The following is a 15,909-nucleotide window of genomic DNA, read 5'->3' on the forward strand; positions in this document are numbered from 1 at the left end:
TGACCACGTTTTCGGCATTTCGAACCACAGTGCGTCGTCAGTGTATCTCAAGTTTAACTTGTCTTGTTGGTTCATTAGACTAGTCTTTTCGAGCTATACAAGGTTTTGTAGAAGTCTTCATCGATTTTTCTTTTTAATATTTGTCCTTCTCTTCCCTTATTATTGTTGCCTTTAATTTTGATAATTATCTGAACACCCAGTGTTGTTCTTAAACATATTAAGCTTCTGTTGTGGTTCCATTTTTAATGCCATATTTTAATTCTTTTATAATCGTTTTATTTAGTTCTTCTATTTAGAGAACAGAGATGCAACTTTAATATTTTTCGTTTTATAATATTGTTGAAAGAAGTGCGTAACAAAAAATACAAATCAACATGTCCAAGAGTTTTTTCGAACACGCCTCCATTTATTTTTAATCGATCACACTATATAAAGCAATAGTCGCATGGTTCACAGTGGTATAACCGGCGCTCTCACCAAAAGTTCGAAGTCACTTATCTCTAACGCACTTTTTGCCATTTTCTGCATCATTCCAACCACATATCATCCGCCGCGAATATAAAATAAATAGAGGGAATATCAGTCTTCAGAATTGTTCAAGAACGCCTGTCAGAATCGTCATATTGGTGTCATCAATGTTTAGATTGAAATTTAAAATGGAACTATGGAAATTCAAAAATGTTGTCCTGGCATTTTGTTTTTGAGGAGGTTTCAAGCAAAACCGAATAAATCCACTTTTTACGAAATTTTCGTTAGTGACCAATATCGGTTCATTTTGTTAAATTACACCATATATAAAAATATATATGTGCAAAAACGAATTTTTAAGGTGATATTAATGTTTTCATGCAAAACCGAATAAATCCACTTTTTGTTCAAAACCAAATAAATCCAAAAATACGCATTTTTTACTTTATCTCCTTATGCAAATATTTCATTCGACCAATAGATGGTACTAGGGAGTTATTAGAGATGCGACGATGTTATATGGGAGGTCAGATATTTTGTCGTTGATTGATTCGCCTCTGCAAAATTACCTTAACAAGATTGTTGGAATATCATACTTGAATTTGTTTGAAAAAGACACAGATTCAAAAAACTAAAGAAATTAAAATTTTAATTTCATGCTTTCAGCATTATCGATTTGAGCCCAATCTGAACTTAGGCGCACAATTTACAAAAAGAGAAAGTCTTTAAAAAAATTTTTGCTATCCGAAGTCAACCTGCGAATTGCCATTCCACCAAAAAGTGTTCAACAACTTATGGAAAAACAATTTGGAAAGGAGTGGAAAAGTGACGAAACTTTTTTGTGGTACACGAATCTTTTATGTGAAAATAATAAAGTTGAACATACTAAGGAAGTACCTCAGGAAGAAAAAGGGCTAAGAAATGAATGTGACTCTCTAGAAGAAGAGTTTGCACTTTATTTTTAAATGCACTATTGGATGTGCTGTTAGTCTACTAAACGCCATATGCTTTTGATTTATGTAGGTATTAATAATAAAAATAGTACTTTTGTTAATTCTTGTTAATAAAGTTAAGCAAAATGAAATAAATCCAGTAATTTCAAGCAAAACCAAATAAATCCACTTTTGTGTAAATTTTCTTTTGTACTAAATAGCACTTTTTTAAACTTATATTGTAGGACAAGTTTTATTATGACTTCTCTAATAGTATTTGCGAACAAGGTAAACAAAAACATAATTACTTTTTGCGTCCCAGAAAAATCCTATTTTTCCAAAAATCGTTTTTAGTGAATTTATTCGGTTTTGCTTTTAAACCTCCTCTTTTGTTCTCTAAAATTTTCTTTTATCTTTAATCTAACGTTGGGCCAACTGACATGGGAAAGGGCTCATATCTGATAAATACGTAGAAACATTTCAATATCCCCTTCAAACATTTTCTCTTAAAACTAGAAAGAAACTTTTATCCCCATTGTAAGCATGCCTTTATGCACGCTTTAAAAATAGTTTACTATAGCTAAGAGGTAACATCAAATAGTCATGTCATCGACCTATTTCCTTTGTCTTTTTCTCTTTTTTCATATAACTAACCGCGATTTTTTTCTGTAATAAAACGGAGAAAGGATAGCGATCGTCTTGAAGTTGCTTTATCCTCTAATGGGCTTTGGATTTTTCTTCGCGAAGCACCAGGGAAGGCTCCGGTTACTGTGGATTCTAATTCGAATGTAAGATACCTATGTGCGTGTGTGTATGTGAATACGGGGTGTTGTATATATTAAGATTTTTAGATTTCCTAATTAGAGTCAATATTTTTCGTATTTCGAATAAATGCTGGATGAGAACATGCTCTTTTGATCCAAATTTATAATATTTTAGAATGTAGGAAGGTCTCAGATACAGAATACATTATTAAAAATATAATATACACTAATTTAAATCTAGAAACCTTCCTTAATTAGAACCATTCTTTGTTAACATCCTGCATCTCTGCCTTCTACAATTTACAAGGCAAAGAGGCGATGAAATATAAAACGGAAAGGTTTCTACAATATTCAATCACATCCCGTTTTCATATAGGAAAAGGTAAAAGAAATGGTTCTTTAGTACTCACAATCTGAGTAAAGATAGAAGTGAAAGAAAGGCAATTTATGTTTTCTTTCGATTCAGAGGCAGGGCATAATCTGCAGACAGCCACTGTTTGTGGTATAACCTTCATCAGTACAGATGCCTCTGGATCAACAGAGGTTGTTGATGTCGCTGTTTGCGCCTTCAGTGGGGATTTCAATTTATCTTTGGAATTTCCCTTAAATAGGCAATTTTGTTTTGTATTGATCCAGAGACGGGGGCATCTGTACTGATGTAGGTTATACCAGAAACAGTGGCTGTCTGCAGATTATGCTCTGCCTCTGAATCAAAATAAAACATAAATTGCCTTTCTTTCATTAAAATATTTTATTCTTATGACTTTTTTTTATAAGAAACATTTATTTTTACAAGAACATGAGAAGAAGGAGATGGACCTATTGATCTCAAACAAAAATGCGAAGAAGATAACCTGTTTGGCTTAAATTCAATGGGATTTTCTTTACAATAAGATGAAATTATGTACTAAGTTTTAAGATTCTAGATTGTAAAAAGTATTGTGGTCTTTATCAAACCTTAAAAATTTCAGTTGGATGAATCAATTAGATTATTTGTTTATTCCAGAGACCTTTTTTTGCAATCACATTAGTCAAAAAATAATTAAGATATGATGAATTAATTCTACGTATACCAAATAAAAGTTTAAGAGTTAATCTATCAGAAGAAACAAGAAAAGAATCAGATACCTGGATTTGCCACAATTCCGAAATGAGTATTTTCTTACTTATTTCCCTGTACTATTGATAAGTATCAAAAATTTACAGTATAGGGCTTTTCATTCACAGTCATTTGTTTCGAGCTTCTGTCATGTGTCACATAATATTAATATATCTACGTCATACGTTATTGATATAACCAATGATACAAACCAAAGACGTATGACGTAGATATATTAATATTATGTGACACATGACAGAAGCTCGAGACAAATGACAATCGATGAAAAGCCCTATTACACATTTACTTCCAAACAGCAAATCAATCGGTCTTCTCCATTCTCCTTATCCCTGCAATTCTTGCCAATTAAATGAGGCCTATAGAATCAAAACCTGTTAGATCCATGTCTTGAAATTTTGTCAGGAGGCAAAAAAAAACATTAAAAATGTAAATGTTCCAAAAATTATCCGGCATTTATTAATCAAAAGGGCATCAATAAATATCATAAAATGGCACTCTAATTTGTCATTTTTCTGTATGCCCCTTGCATCTTCAGAAATTTGTACTTTTAGTTTGGATTTAGCAGAACGAAACATTTAGGATTTAGCAGGTTTTGATTCTGATGGGCTCAAATTTTGCCAATAAGTTTCATGCAATATTAAATGTTCACTAGGGAAACAAAAACCCGATCATATTTGCTAATTTTACACTAAATCACACTGAGTTGAATTAGTTCGTGTTTCTGCAACTTTGCATTCATTTTTTTATATATTTTTTAATATGATTCTCTCTCAGAAATTCTATACACTTCTTATACAATAATACTTACATTACATTCAACGAAAGTATTCAGTTCATTTGGATAATATTGAAATTACTACAATTCCGATATAAAACAAGTTTTAGTTTTAAAGAGAATAGAAGAACATAACCCTGGACGAGTTTCTGATTGAAAAATATTTGTTGCGAACACCGAGTGAAGATACGTGTCTGAAACCAATAACCAAAGCGGTACCAAAGACGTTACTTAGAAAAGGATAAGAATATTTTTATGTTTTCCAAAAATCTGAAAATGCCTAATTATGTCTTAAATGGATGGTCCGAATTTACAAAAACAGTACTGCCAAATCATTAGAATGTGACTTTTCATCATGGCCACGTTAATGTCATTACTTGTCAGATATTTTCTTTGTTTGTGTTTACTGTACAAATAATATCTTTAATTCTTTATTCTAATTAATGATGTCATCGGTTTTCATTTCTTGCCGAAATATATTAATAATACGCCGAAATATTTGTAATGTTAATTAACGTAAATAAACATCAACTTTCAAATTGACATTTCTCTAGCACAGCTATACGACACCCACACAAAACTTTGGAAAACACAGAAAAGTGTCAACATGGCATTATAATAAGAAAAACGTAATCGCGATTACATTGAGAATTTTAGAATTGACCATTCCAGGTCACGTGACTTTCGACACCGTTGCTGAGGGGCAAAAATTGTGTTTTTGGTGTTATTTTTGCTATTTTCTCGCTTTATTATAAAAAATCTGTGGTTTTAACTACAAAAATTTCAAATATTGGATATAGGACACCCTCGTAGGGGATGCAAAAACCCGGTATAATCGAAAATAAGTTTTCTTGGCCCATATCGTCGTTCTGTTTACAGTGTATTGTGATTATAGTTATTTAAAACATTTCGGTCTTTAAATGCGGCTGGTATTATAAAAAAAACTTACTTTATATCTTTTACCTTTACTGGAACACTTTCAAACTGAACAAAACGCTGGTATTTCAATCATATTCTTAAATTAAACAATGGTTTTCTACACTTAACCTAGTTTGTTTACAATATTTTGCCCATCAGTCGCTGTCAAATGACGTCACCCTGGAATGGTCTATTATATTAATTAATTAACCAAAAACATTTTTTATTATTAATGTAAATTTTATGAAACGATCCTTTAAGTTAAATACACTCCAGAAAATAATAATTTTATTTAAATATATTAGACAATCGTACGTTACTGATATGACAGTTCTGTGTTTCTACATTTTTACTTCATTTCGTACACAATTTGATTCAAAATATAGCTTAAAACGCTGTATGTACTGTTTTTATAAATTCCTACATATAATATTAAATATAGCTTAATTTAAAAACTATTGTAATTTTTGTTGTGTACCTATACTTGTTGTGTTTGAATTGAGAAACATATGCCAAATCAAAATGCTTCTTTAATAGATTATTTTAAACAAGAACGAAATAATGGGATTCCCTTTTACCATTAACTGCAGAGAAGTAAGTTAAAGAATTTAGATTTCTTAGATTAGGTTTATTAGAAATAAGATTATTATTAGATTTAAAGATCAGAAAGTTTTCTTATGAATTTTAGCGTTTGCAGTACCTACTTAGTTTTAAAAATATTAAATAATCTATTTTAATGATTATACCTCCACTGTGATAATATTGTTGTTAATTAATATATTTCGGCAAGTAATGAAAACCAATTGACATCATTAATTAGAATAAATAATTTATTAATTTTATAGTAAACAAAAAAAAAGAAAAATATTTTTGACAAGTAATGACATAAACGTGGCCATGATGAAAAGTCACATTCTAATGTTTTGACAGTGCTCTTACGTCAGAAATTTTGACCTACGTAATCTTGCTTTTGTAGTAAAAAGACTATACAACACTTTCGATTTTATGTAGCCAGGAACATCTTAAAAAGATAAAACAAAAGTATAAAATCGTCTTATCGTTAAATTTTTTATTCAAACTATGTAGGTACAACTAAATTTGAATATAATAATTCAAAGTTTACCTTATTGCTAAATTAATGTATACTTAATCACGTGTTCAAAATCAGTCTAGAATTACTTAATAATTTATAAAGTAGATATTTTACCTTTTTATCTCTTAAGTGCCAAATTTTAATTTGGTACAAATATGTCACAATGCCAAGAAACACCACAAACCTTGTTACCACTGATGGGAGTTAATGGAAGTATTCTCACATCATAATAACCCCCTCCCCCTATCAAATTTTAGAAAAATGAGTTTTTCTAAAAATTAACAAGAAGTTTGTAATTTTAAAATAGAGTTCAAAACATAATTCTTATACATATTCTAAATAAAATTCGTAAATTTCGTAAATAAAATTCTAAATAAGTAATTCCTAATAAAAATATAAACCATATATTCAAAATTCAAAATATAATTTTTATATACTAAATAAATTCCGAGAAATAAACACGTACCCATTCTATCCTTCTATATCTTTATCTGCAAAACAAAGAAAATTGCAAAAAACATTGCAGAGATAAACAAAATCAAAAGTCTACATTTGCAGAAAACTTTATCTACTCACCGTATTTGGTAATATAAAACAAATTTGTTACAAAATGTTTACGAGGTTTTTTATAGTTTAATAAAAAAAACTAAAACGTACACTGTCTATTTATAGAATAATTGCACAATAAAAAAAATCACCAAAATAAAAAACACTATTTCTTATAAAAAATTAAAAGTTTATCAAAACAGCCGAGAACTTTCTGAAAAATGCAACAGGTGGCATATGTTATCTGTTATTAGTTATCAGAAATCGGTAATAATAAAGATACAAGCCAACTATTGCCAGGTAGCGGCAGTTTTATATTATCAGTGCAAAAAGTCACTAACAAAATTCGGGGTAAAATACTAAAGAGAAGGGTTAAACAAGTGTACAAAAAAACATTATTAAGAGGGGTATGGTTTAAAATTTTCGATTTTTTTTATTATTGTAAATAAAAGTGCATAATATGGTTCATTCCACCAACATACGTCTGTTTTGGACTATCGCGACAGTGAATATTTCAGTGTGCAACATAAGGCCGCACATCAAAGAAACATGAAACGTAAATTACGTTTCATGGAAACAAAACACTGCTAAACAAATATACGTCTGGCCATTTATGAAAGTCTCCGAAAATAAAAATGTGTTATGAGCATGAATCACACTCGTTTCATTGGTAAGCGGACTTTGTGATTTGTTTAGCAGTGTTTTATTTTCATGTAACATGTTTTACGTTTCATGTTTAATGTTTTTCGTTTCATGTTTCATTGGTGTGCAGCTTGCCTAAGAAGTACGAAAGTAAATGGCTCTAATAATTATTCCAATAAACAGCAATGTAATTTGCAATTCATTTCGTTCTTCATATTTTGCACAATAAAATATTCGTTGTCGAAATAATCCAACACAGTCGTATATTTGTGGAATAGGGTATAACTATAAGAATACACTCAGAAAATTTCAGATTAATGGGAGTAAACTTACCAGAGATACCTCTATCCATATTTTCAACCCGCTCTCTTTTGTAGATTACTCCGCGATTCAAAAAATATATTATGGTGTGCATCACTTTACTATATGTTTTATGCTTACTTTTTGTTTAGCAATAATAAATATTATGTTGATTTTCACCCTTTTGTTACAAATAATTTCGCTTTTTTGACTTCCGAGTGATACCAAGAATTCAAAAATCGTTAAAAATAAAAAACTCGACAGCGTTACCTCGAAAAACTCAAGCTAATGAAATCTTTTTGAATTTTTTATTTCACATGATCCACTGATGAGTTCTGATGTCCAGCGCAAAATCCATTTTCTTGAGGTGTCTGTAAAAATTGGCCACTGTTGGCTTATTTTTCAATATTTTTCCTTGAAAATTTTTTTGAATATTCTTTGAATTGTACTTAATATGCTTATTTAATTTAAACATATAGTAGTCATACCATAATTTCGAAAAAAAAATCACAAAAATGTGCTTGAAATGTTGATTTCAAACCATACCCTCCCCTTAAATTATATTGTAGTACGTTCATGTTTAACAGAACATTTTACCATGGCTAACAACAATTTTTGTTAATGCCGTGAAATTAAGTCCGATACGAGTAAATGGAATATTTGAAGAAAAATACAAACTATGCACAAGAGTATGAACACCAACGGGTATTCACTTATACTTGCTCGACTGCTATCGTGGGAACTTCTTGAATATCTTCTATCTTCTGTTTTCTGATGCTATTTGAGGATGCGCTGCTACAGCCTTTGGGAACAAGAAGCGGACGAATGAGTGAAAAAAAGGTAAATCCGGCTTGGTGAGATGGTACCAGTTGAAAAGAATAATGTACGGTATTTTGGTTTAGAATTAGGTCAGTTGAATTTGTTGATTATTTCAAGTAAAGTCGGTTCTATATTGAAATGTTTTCAGTTGAATATTTACGTTGCAACTTTACAAATCTATACAACTTACTGTATACCAGAGAAGTCGAAAAGAATCACATTAGATTAGCCGAGACGAAAAGGATATTAAAAAGCAATAAAGAAATATTTTTGGCAGTTTCTTAAAAGAAGGATTTGGCCGTTTTACTAACAGAGACGGTGACAGCAATGGTCTCCAAAATACATACTCAAGGAATTAAAAAAAAGAGAGAGAACGTTAGAATCAGCGGTAGATAAAGGTGAAATAAAATCTGGTGTGGAACAGAATCGAAGAAACTTATATAAAATATAATATATTAAAATTCGTAAGGGAAAAAATTATAATGGTCCCAATGTTAGACTAGATTTGATTCTACTCTTCGATTTGTTAAAATTATTTGTGCCGTCACCTTGTTGTATTGGAACCATTTTCTACCCGACTAAATCCTCATGCTGCCTAATGATTTATCTATCTTTTTGAAACCATACCTCAAGAGACTGGTGTCATTAAAGACATCCTTATCCAACAATAAAACACTGATAACGTTTGTTTTCTATACTTCCACAAAACTTATTACAACTAAGTGACTACAGCTGTTTCGGCAGAGTGCCTTTCTCAAGTGACATCCTTATCCACTGATTTTTTTGTGTCCACCTCATCTTTTTATTTGGCTCGTTATCATCCTTTTGCCCGTTTTTGTTCTGGCTTGCTAAATAAAAGTGATTTCAATTCATTGTTCTCCCAAATATCCAAATCTCATCTAAAGTGAGTTTTTCTCACTCCCTACGCCGACCTTCTGTCTTGATCACCAAGCCATTGCAACCCCCAGTCTTAATTGATAAGTCAGTGTTCCATACCAAATTTTTGAACAAAAACTGGTGTCACTGAGTATGCATTTTTTTTATTTCATTAACCCGTCTGATCCAATATCTCTGTTATCACTGAAGCTGAAGTTGAAGCTTGTGTTTGCTACCCACTGTTGTTTCCTACATCCAGTCTAGTTGTGTATCCTGTACAAGTTGTCTTTTGCTTGGTATGTGCTAAATATACCAGGGTCTCCTGTTGGTTGCCCATATAGTTAGGAACTCTTTAAAGTGTTTAGATCAGAAAGTTACTGTTGTTTCCTACATCCAGTCTAGTTGTGTATCCTGTACAAGTTGTCTTTTGCTTGGTATGTGCTAAATATACCAGGGTCTCCTGTTGGTTGCCCATATAGTTAGGAACTCTTTAAAGTGTTTAGATCAGAAAGTTCTGAACCGTAATAAGGGTAAAATGTCATCAGCATCGATACCGCATAGATATCCAAGTGAAATCGTTAGGTTATTCAGCAACCAACCCAGAAAGAAAAAAGTTAATGTGCAACATGATCATTTTAAAAATCTTCTTCTTCTTCCTTCTTGTATGTAGGCTTTAAAGCCTGTTTCTTCTTCAATATTAGCCTCATAAATTGTTTAAAATATCACACCATCTTTGTCTTGGTCTGCCAATACTTCTTCGTACATTTGGTGACTTATCTCGTGCTATTCGTACTATCCTATCCTCCGCCATTCTACTAATGTGTTAGTTCCACTCATCCTGTTTCCATTTTGTCACTCATACATTTATGTCTTCTACATTGCATCATCTTCTTATGTATTCGCTTCTCTCCCTATCCAACAGACTTTTCCCTGATATTCGTCGGAGTATTTTCATCTCTGTTGTTTCTAGTAGTCGTCTCGTTTTAGATGTGTCAGGTCTTGTCTCCGCCGTGTATGTCAATATAGGTCTAATTGCTGCTTTATAGATTCTTGCTTTTGTGTCTTGTCTTAAAGGTGTTGGTGTTTGTTCTTCCAGATTGTGTCATTAAGAGATCCCGCCGCTTCACTTGCTTTTAAGCTTTGTTGTCGTACTTCCTCTTCAACATCTCCGTAACTGGTTATATCTATTTCCAGATATCTAAACCTATCTATTTTAAACAAATTAGATATTGTAACGACACTGAAATTTATAATAAAAATTTTCGAACCTTCAAACTTTTAAATGGGTTATTTATGGTACATTAAATTTATTTTGCTATTTACAAATGGATTTTGTGTTATTCTTTTTCTTATCTTTCAGTGCGTCACAGTTTTTCGATTTCTTTCTAACACATTAAATTGTATGTGACAGAAAAAAGGCACGTCTCTGATTACAGACATTTACAACATTTATTCTAGTTATTCTAGTTGTCGATAGATGGCGCCATAATAAAAAAAAATAATTTTTTTTAATTAGATAAAAATATTACAAATATAATCTGTATAATTTATAAGACTATACAAATCAAAGAACATACCATTTTATAAATGCAAGAAACACATTTGATTTGTTTTTATTCCAAATTGAAAATAAAATGGACAACTGTCAGATTTAACTAAAATGTTATGTTAGAATAAATGTCATAAATGTGTATTATCACGGACTTACCCTTTTTCCTATCATTTGTTACGCACTGAAAAATGTTCATGAAAAGGACAATATCATGCATTTATTTAACATTTAATGAAATGTTATTCAAATCTTATCAAAAACTTTACATTGAAAAAGCTACTTATAACGTACAATACGTAAGTTTATTGGCCCAAACTCGCCATAAACTCCAGTGACATCGAACTCGAATCAAGGAGCGTAGTACCCAGGAGGTGGTACTATAGTGCAGCGGCTAGGCGACCTTGGCAAGTGGCACCGGCACCAAGAAGATATCCACCACAACCGGAGATGCCGATGATCAACACGGAGAAGCGGATTTGAAGCGGTACCGACGCGGTACCTAGTTCACGAGATTTCATTTGTCCGGTGTACAATGTTGTTGTCCCGTCCCATCTTGTTCAAGTTTTGTTTTTATTTTTGTTGTTGTTGTTGTCTTTCTCCGGTACTCGGACTCTTGGTTGTTCACCTCGCTGTTTTATGGTAACTGAAGCTTATCTAGTGAAATACTTTAAGAATTCTGTATCAGTTCATATATTCTCTTAGATTAAATAATAAAACTGGCTTCGTTTGAATTTTTTACATTATTTGTATCCGATAATTAAGTAGGTTTTTGAACTCGGTAATATTTTTTTATCCGGTTTTTATTGGTACCTAGAGATATTAATGAAAAACGAAGAATAATACACACAATGTTATTATAAGAAGCTTTTATTAAACATCATTATCTTCTTCTTTTTGTGTAGACACGACTCGTATCTGTTTTTTCAATGTACCTCCAGTAAGTTCTCGTTCCATCATTTTCGTGGTCTTCCCACTGATCGTTTTCCTATTGGGGAACCGTCCCTCGCCGTCCTTACTACCCTATTTGTTGTCGTTTGGTTTATGTGGTCATTCCATTCTACTTTTCTGTTTCTTGCCCGGTTATTAATAGACGGAGAGCTAGAGCCGAAAAATCATCGTCATAAGTAATATGGAGTTTTTCCTGTGAAATGTGTTCTTTGTACATTGACAATTATGACCCCTTTCAGGCTGACACCTCAGTGAATACAGGAAGTAGCAATAAGGGATGAAAGGGAAAAGTTAGTGCAGTCATTAAAGGTTTTCACCTCCTATTTTGTTAAACCTCCATCGATTTTCATGAAAATTGGTGACTAGTTAGAGCATACCTCAAGAAATAAAACTGATTTGGTGCCAACTTGCACTTTTACCGTGGTGGTGAATACTACCCCTTCCTGCGGGTGAAAACAATTTTATTAAAAATAACCCCACAAATCGATAGACGGACAAATTTTAAGTAAAATTTGTTATATCATGTTAATAAAATCAATCAATACTTTTTGAGTTATTAAAGATGAAAGATTTGTCTATTTAAGAGCATGTGCGTGAAGTTACGGATGACAAAAAGAACATATTAATTAATTGTATGTTAATAAAATATTATTTTTATATTATTTCGATTTTTAATTTTTTCTATCAATATAAACTGAATATGTCCAGAAACTGGGGGTGTCTAATACTAGGTACATTTGACATACATATTCGAATACACTTTTGCTAAATTTATAATATCGAAATAATATAAAAATAAGATTTTAGTAACATACAATTCATTAATATGTTCTTTTTATGATCCGTAACTTCACGCATGTGCTCCTCAAACAGACAAATCAATGATCTTTAATAACCCAAAAAGTATTAATTTATTTTAATAACATGATATAACAAATTTTACTTATAATTTGTCCCTCTATCGATTTGTGGGGTTATTTTTAATAAAATAGTTTTCACCCCCAAGAAGGGATGGTATCCACCCCCAGGGTGAAAGTGCAAGTTGGCAGCAAATCATTTTTATTTCTCGGAGTATGCTCTAACTTGTCACCAATTTTCATGCAAATCGATGAAGGTTTAACAAAATAGTAGGTGAAAATCTTTAAAGACTACACTAACTTTCCCCTTTCATCCCTTATTGCTACTGCCTGTATCCACTGAGGTGTCAGCCTGAAAGGGGTCATAATTATCAATATACAATAGACACATTTCACATGCCAAACTCCATATTACTTATGACGATAATTTTTCGGCTCTAGCTCTTAGACTATAATGTTTTCCACCTTGCATCTCCGTCGCATATCTGTAGTTCTAGCTCTGTCCCATAGTGTCTTACCATCGACTTTTCGAAGGGTTTTCATCGCTGCTGTTTCTATAATTTTTTTCCCTTTCTGTAGGTATCAGGTCGTGTTTCTGCCGCATATTTCATTATTGGTCTGATGTCATGTCAATTATGATAAATAAAATTAAATTATTAGGCTGTATTAGGCTTATTAACGTCAATGACTACCCAATGACCATCAAGGAAGAGATAAAAGTCGGTAATTGTGTACACGTGACGTCCCTCATCCGTCAGACGAGAACATCCGACAATTCCAACGACAAGTTCGACCAAATGGTTGCAGTTGCAGGCCAGTCTCTAAATCAGGTGGAGAAAAGGAAATTAAGGGAATTTCTTCGGCAGTATCGTACAAAGTATCTTTGTACCAAAGGAGGAAAGACAGGAAGGACTACCGTTGTCAAACATAAAATTGACACTGGTAACGCTAAGCCAATTCGTCAAACAGCTCGATGATTACCACAGGCGAAGAGAGAGGAAGCTGAAAGGATTGTTCAAGAAATGAAGAAAGAAAGAAAAAATGATAAAACCTTCTACGAGCCCATGGGTCTCTCCGGTGTTCCTGGTCAAGAATAAAGACGGAACTACGAGGTTCTATGTGGACTACCGTTTGTTGAACAATGTTACCAAGGACGATAGTTATCCTCAGACCGACGACACGTTGGCTGGAAGTAAATTGTTATCTTTGTTGGACTTAAAGTCTGGATATTGGCAGGTAGAAATGGACCCTGTACATAAGGAGAAGACAGCCTTCACTAGTTCACTACGAGATCTGGATTGTGGCAATTCAACGTTATGCCATTTGTACTCTTTAATGCTCCTGCGACATTTGAGTGGTTTATGGAACATGTGCTAAAAGGGTTATTTTTGAAAACGCGCCTGGACTATTTGAAGAATTTAGAAGCCGCTTTTAATCGACTTAAATCTGTCCAGTTGATGTTAAACCTCAAGAAGTGCCATCTACTTCAAAGTAGTAAATGATCTAGGTCATATTAGTCAGCAAAGAACCCTGTGCGTGTATACGGGGTGTGCAAGAAAGTCTTAACAATTATAATATATTTTTTCGACTCCTACGAAATCTTCAGTGCGTTGTTCTAATTACTTGATTCAGTATGAATGCATACAAATATATACAAAGGCAGATAGACAATAAAAAGTATATTAAACCCCTCGCATGTATATGAATAGTTAATTCTGTTTCCTGCGCTCATATTATTTGATATTTCTTAATCCGTCACTAATTGCAATTTCTTTTGCAGACAACATTAACTGTACAGTAGGCAAAAATTATTTAATTGTAACGTTATTACCGCAATTACTGTCTCGTGTTTTCCTTAACATGTTGATTTCTAGATATGTAATTACAGAGTTGCTTCAAAGTGATCTACATAAAATTATAGTCTCACATCAACCCCTTTCATCGGACCATATAAAAGTTTTCTTATACCAGATTCTTAGAGGTAAGTAAAGAATTAATTTTTTTATATATAGTTAGATATATTAAGTGCCCCACATTTTTTGTAGCGATCTTGTTTTTACCTGATGATATCAGTATGAGAGCTAACATGGGTTAAGCTGATATAACGAGGAGTTCAGCAGCATTGTTCACTTCCTGCTTCTTTGCTTAATAATATTTAAAACTTTTAAAAACACTTCCAGAATACAAAACAACATAAAATCTAATGTAAACAAGATTTATGATATTTTTATGCTGTTATTAATATGCTGACAGTGTTGGAAAATTTAAGAAATTACTAAGGAAGTAAAACTTCTCTTGTAGGTAGATGGTATATAAATTTATTAAAATTTTTCTAAAAAGATCCAAGTTGGATTAAAGTAGGTACATCACTAGTACTTACAAAACAAACGTTTTCGGACTAATCAGTCCATCATCAGGTTGAAACCTAAAATAAGTAAACCACTGTATAAAAAGGCAAAGTTGAAATTTTGATTGTTAAAAAGTTAGAACATGTGGTTACTTACTTCAGATCCATAGTATGTAGTTGGAACTAACTACATAGGTAGGTCGAATGACCTTACTATTATAAAAATTAAGCCATTTAGGCTACAACAGTGTCGACAATAAGTCTATGTTAAAAAAATACAATTAGACTATAATGGAGTCTTCATCTTGGCTTCAAACTGACAGACTGAAATATGACATTGAAAGAATATTGACAAAATTTAAGACTGGTGGCAAGTACTGAATGCTATAACCATATAATTGGTTAGAGAAATATCAACGCTTCATTGAACTGCGTGGTAACCATGATCTAATCATTGGTAAAACTTTGTTCATTGAGTAATCCACAAACTGTCATGGAAGTCGACAGACTTCCAGACGCACTTTCAATCAAATCTACCTTAATGCAATAACTAAACAATGCCCTTGTTAAAAGCTTGACCAACCACAACAACAGAGTTATTCAAACCACTCTTGCAAAGGGGCCTGGAGAGAGAACAAGTTCCCCAAAGAATGGAAAACGGGAATTATAATAATAAAGATTCCAAAAGGATAAAACATATTGCGAAAACTAGAAAGGAATCACACTTCTGAATACCATATATAAATTAATTGCAATAATTATCAACCACCGATTGACACACAGTGTGGAACCAATGTTAAGTAAGGAACAAGCCGACTTCAGACCAAACTGATCATGCATATACCAAATTAACACACTAAGAGTAATCGTAGACTAGTCGCAGGAATTCAATCTCCACCATTCACATCCTTTGTGAACTTTAAGAGAACCTTCGACACGCTCACACGTATGG

General features: G+C 32.3%; 1 protein-coding gene across 4 annotated transcripts in view; it reads left to right on the forward strand.

Moving 5' to 3' along the window:
• Nucleotides 1-15,909, forward strand: part of LOC114332601 (serine/threonine-protein kinase NLK) — a 498,632-nt gene that overhangs the window by 444,513 nt on the left and 38,210 nt on the right. For all 4 annotated transcript variants that reach the window (XR_007696651.1, XR_007696650.1, XM_050644606.1 and 1 more), the window contains exon 4: nt 14,485-14,591. Coding sequence is in view for 2 of the 4 variants with exons in the window: in XM_050644606.1 (XP_050500563.1) it covers nt 14,485-14,591 (107 nt within the window). In the remaining 2 variants the exon portion in view is untranslated. The remainder of the gene's footprint in view (nt 1-14,484; nt 14,592-15,909) is intronic.

This window comes from Diabrotica virgifera, chromosome 2, assembly GCF_917563875.1.
Source record: "Diabrotica virgifera virgifera chromosome 2, PGI_DIABVI_V3a".
Classification (NCBI taxonomy): Eukaryota; Metazoa; Arthropoda; class Insecta; order Coleoptera; family Chrysomelidae; genus Diabrotica; species Diabrotica virgifera.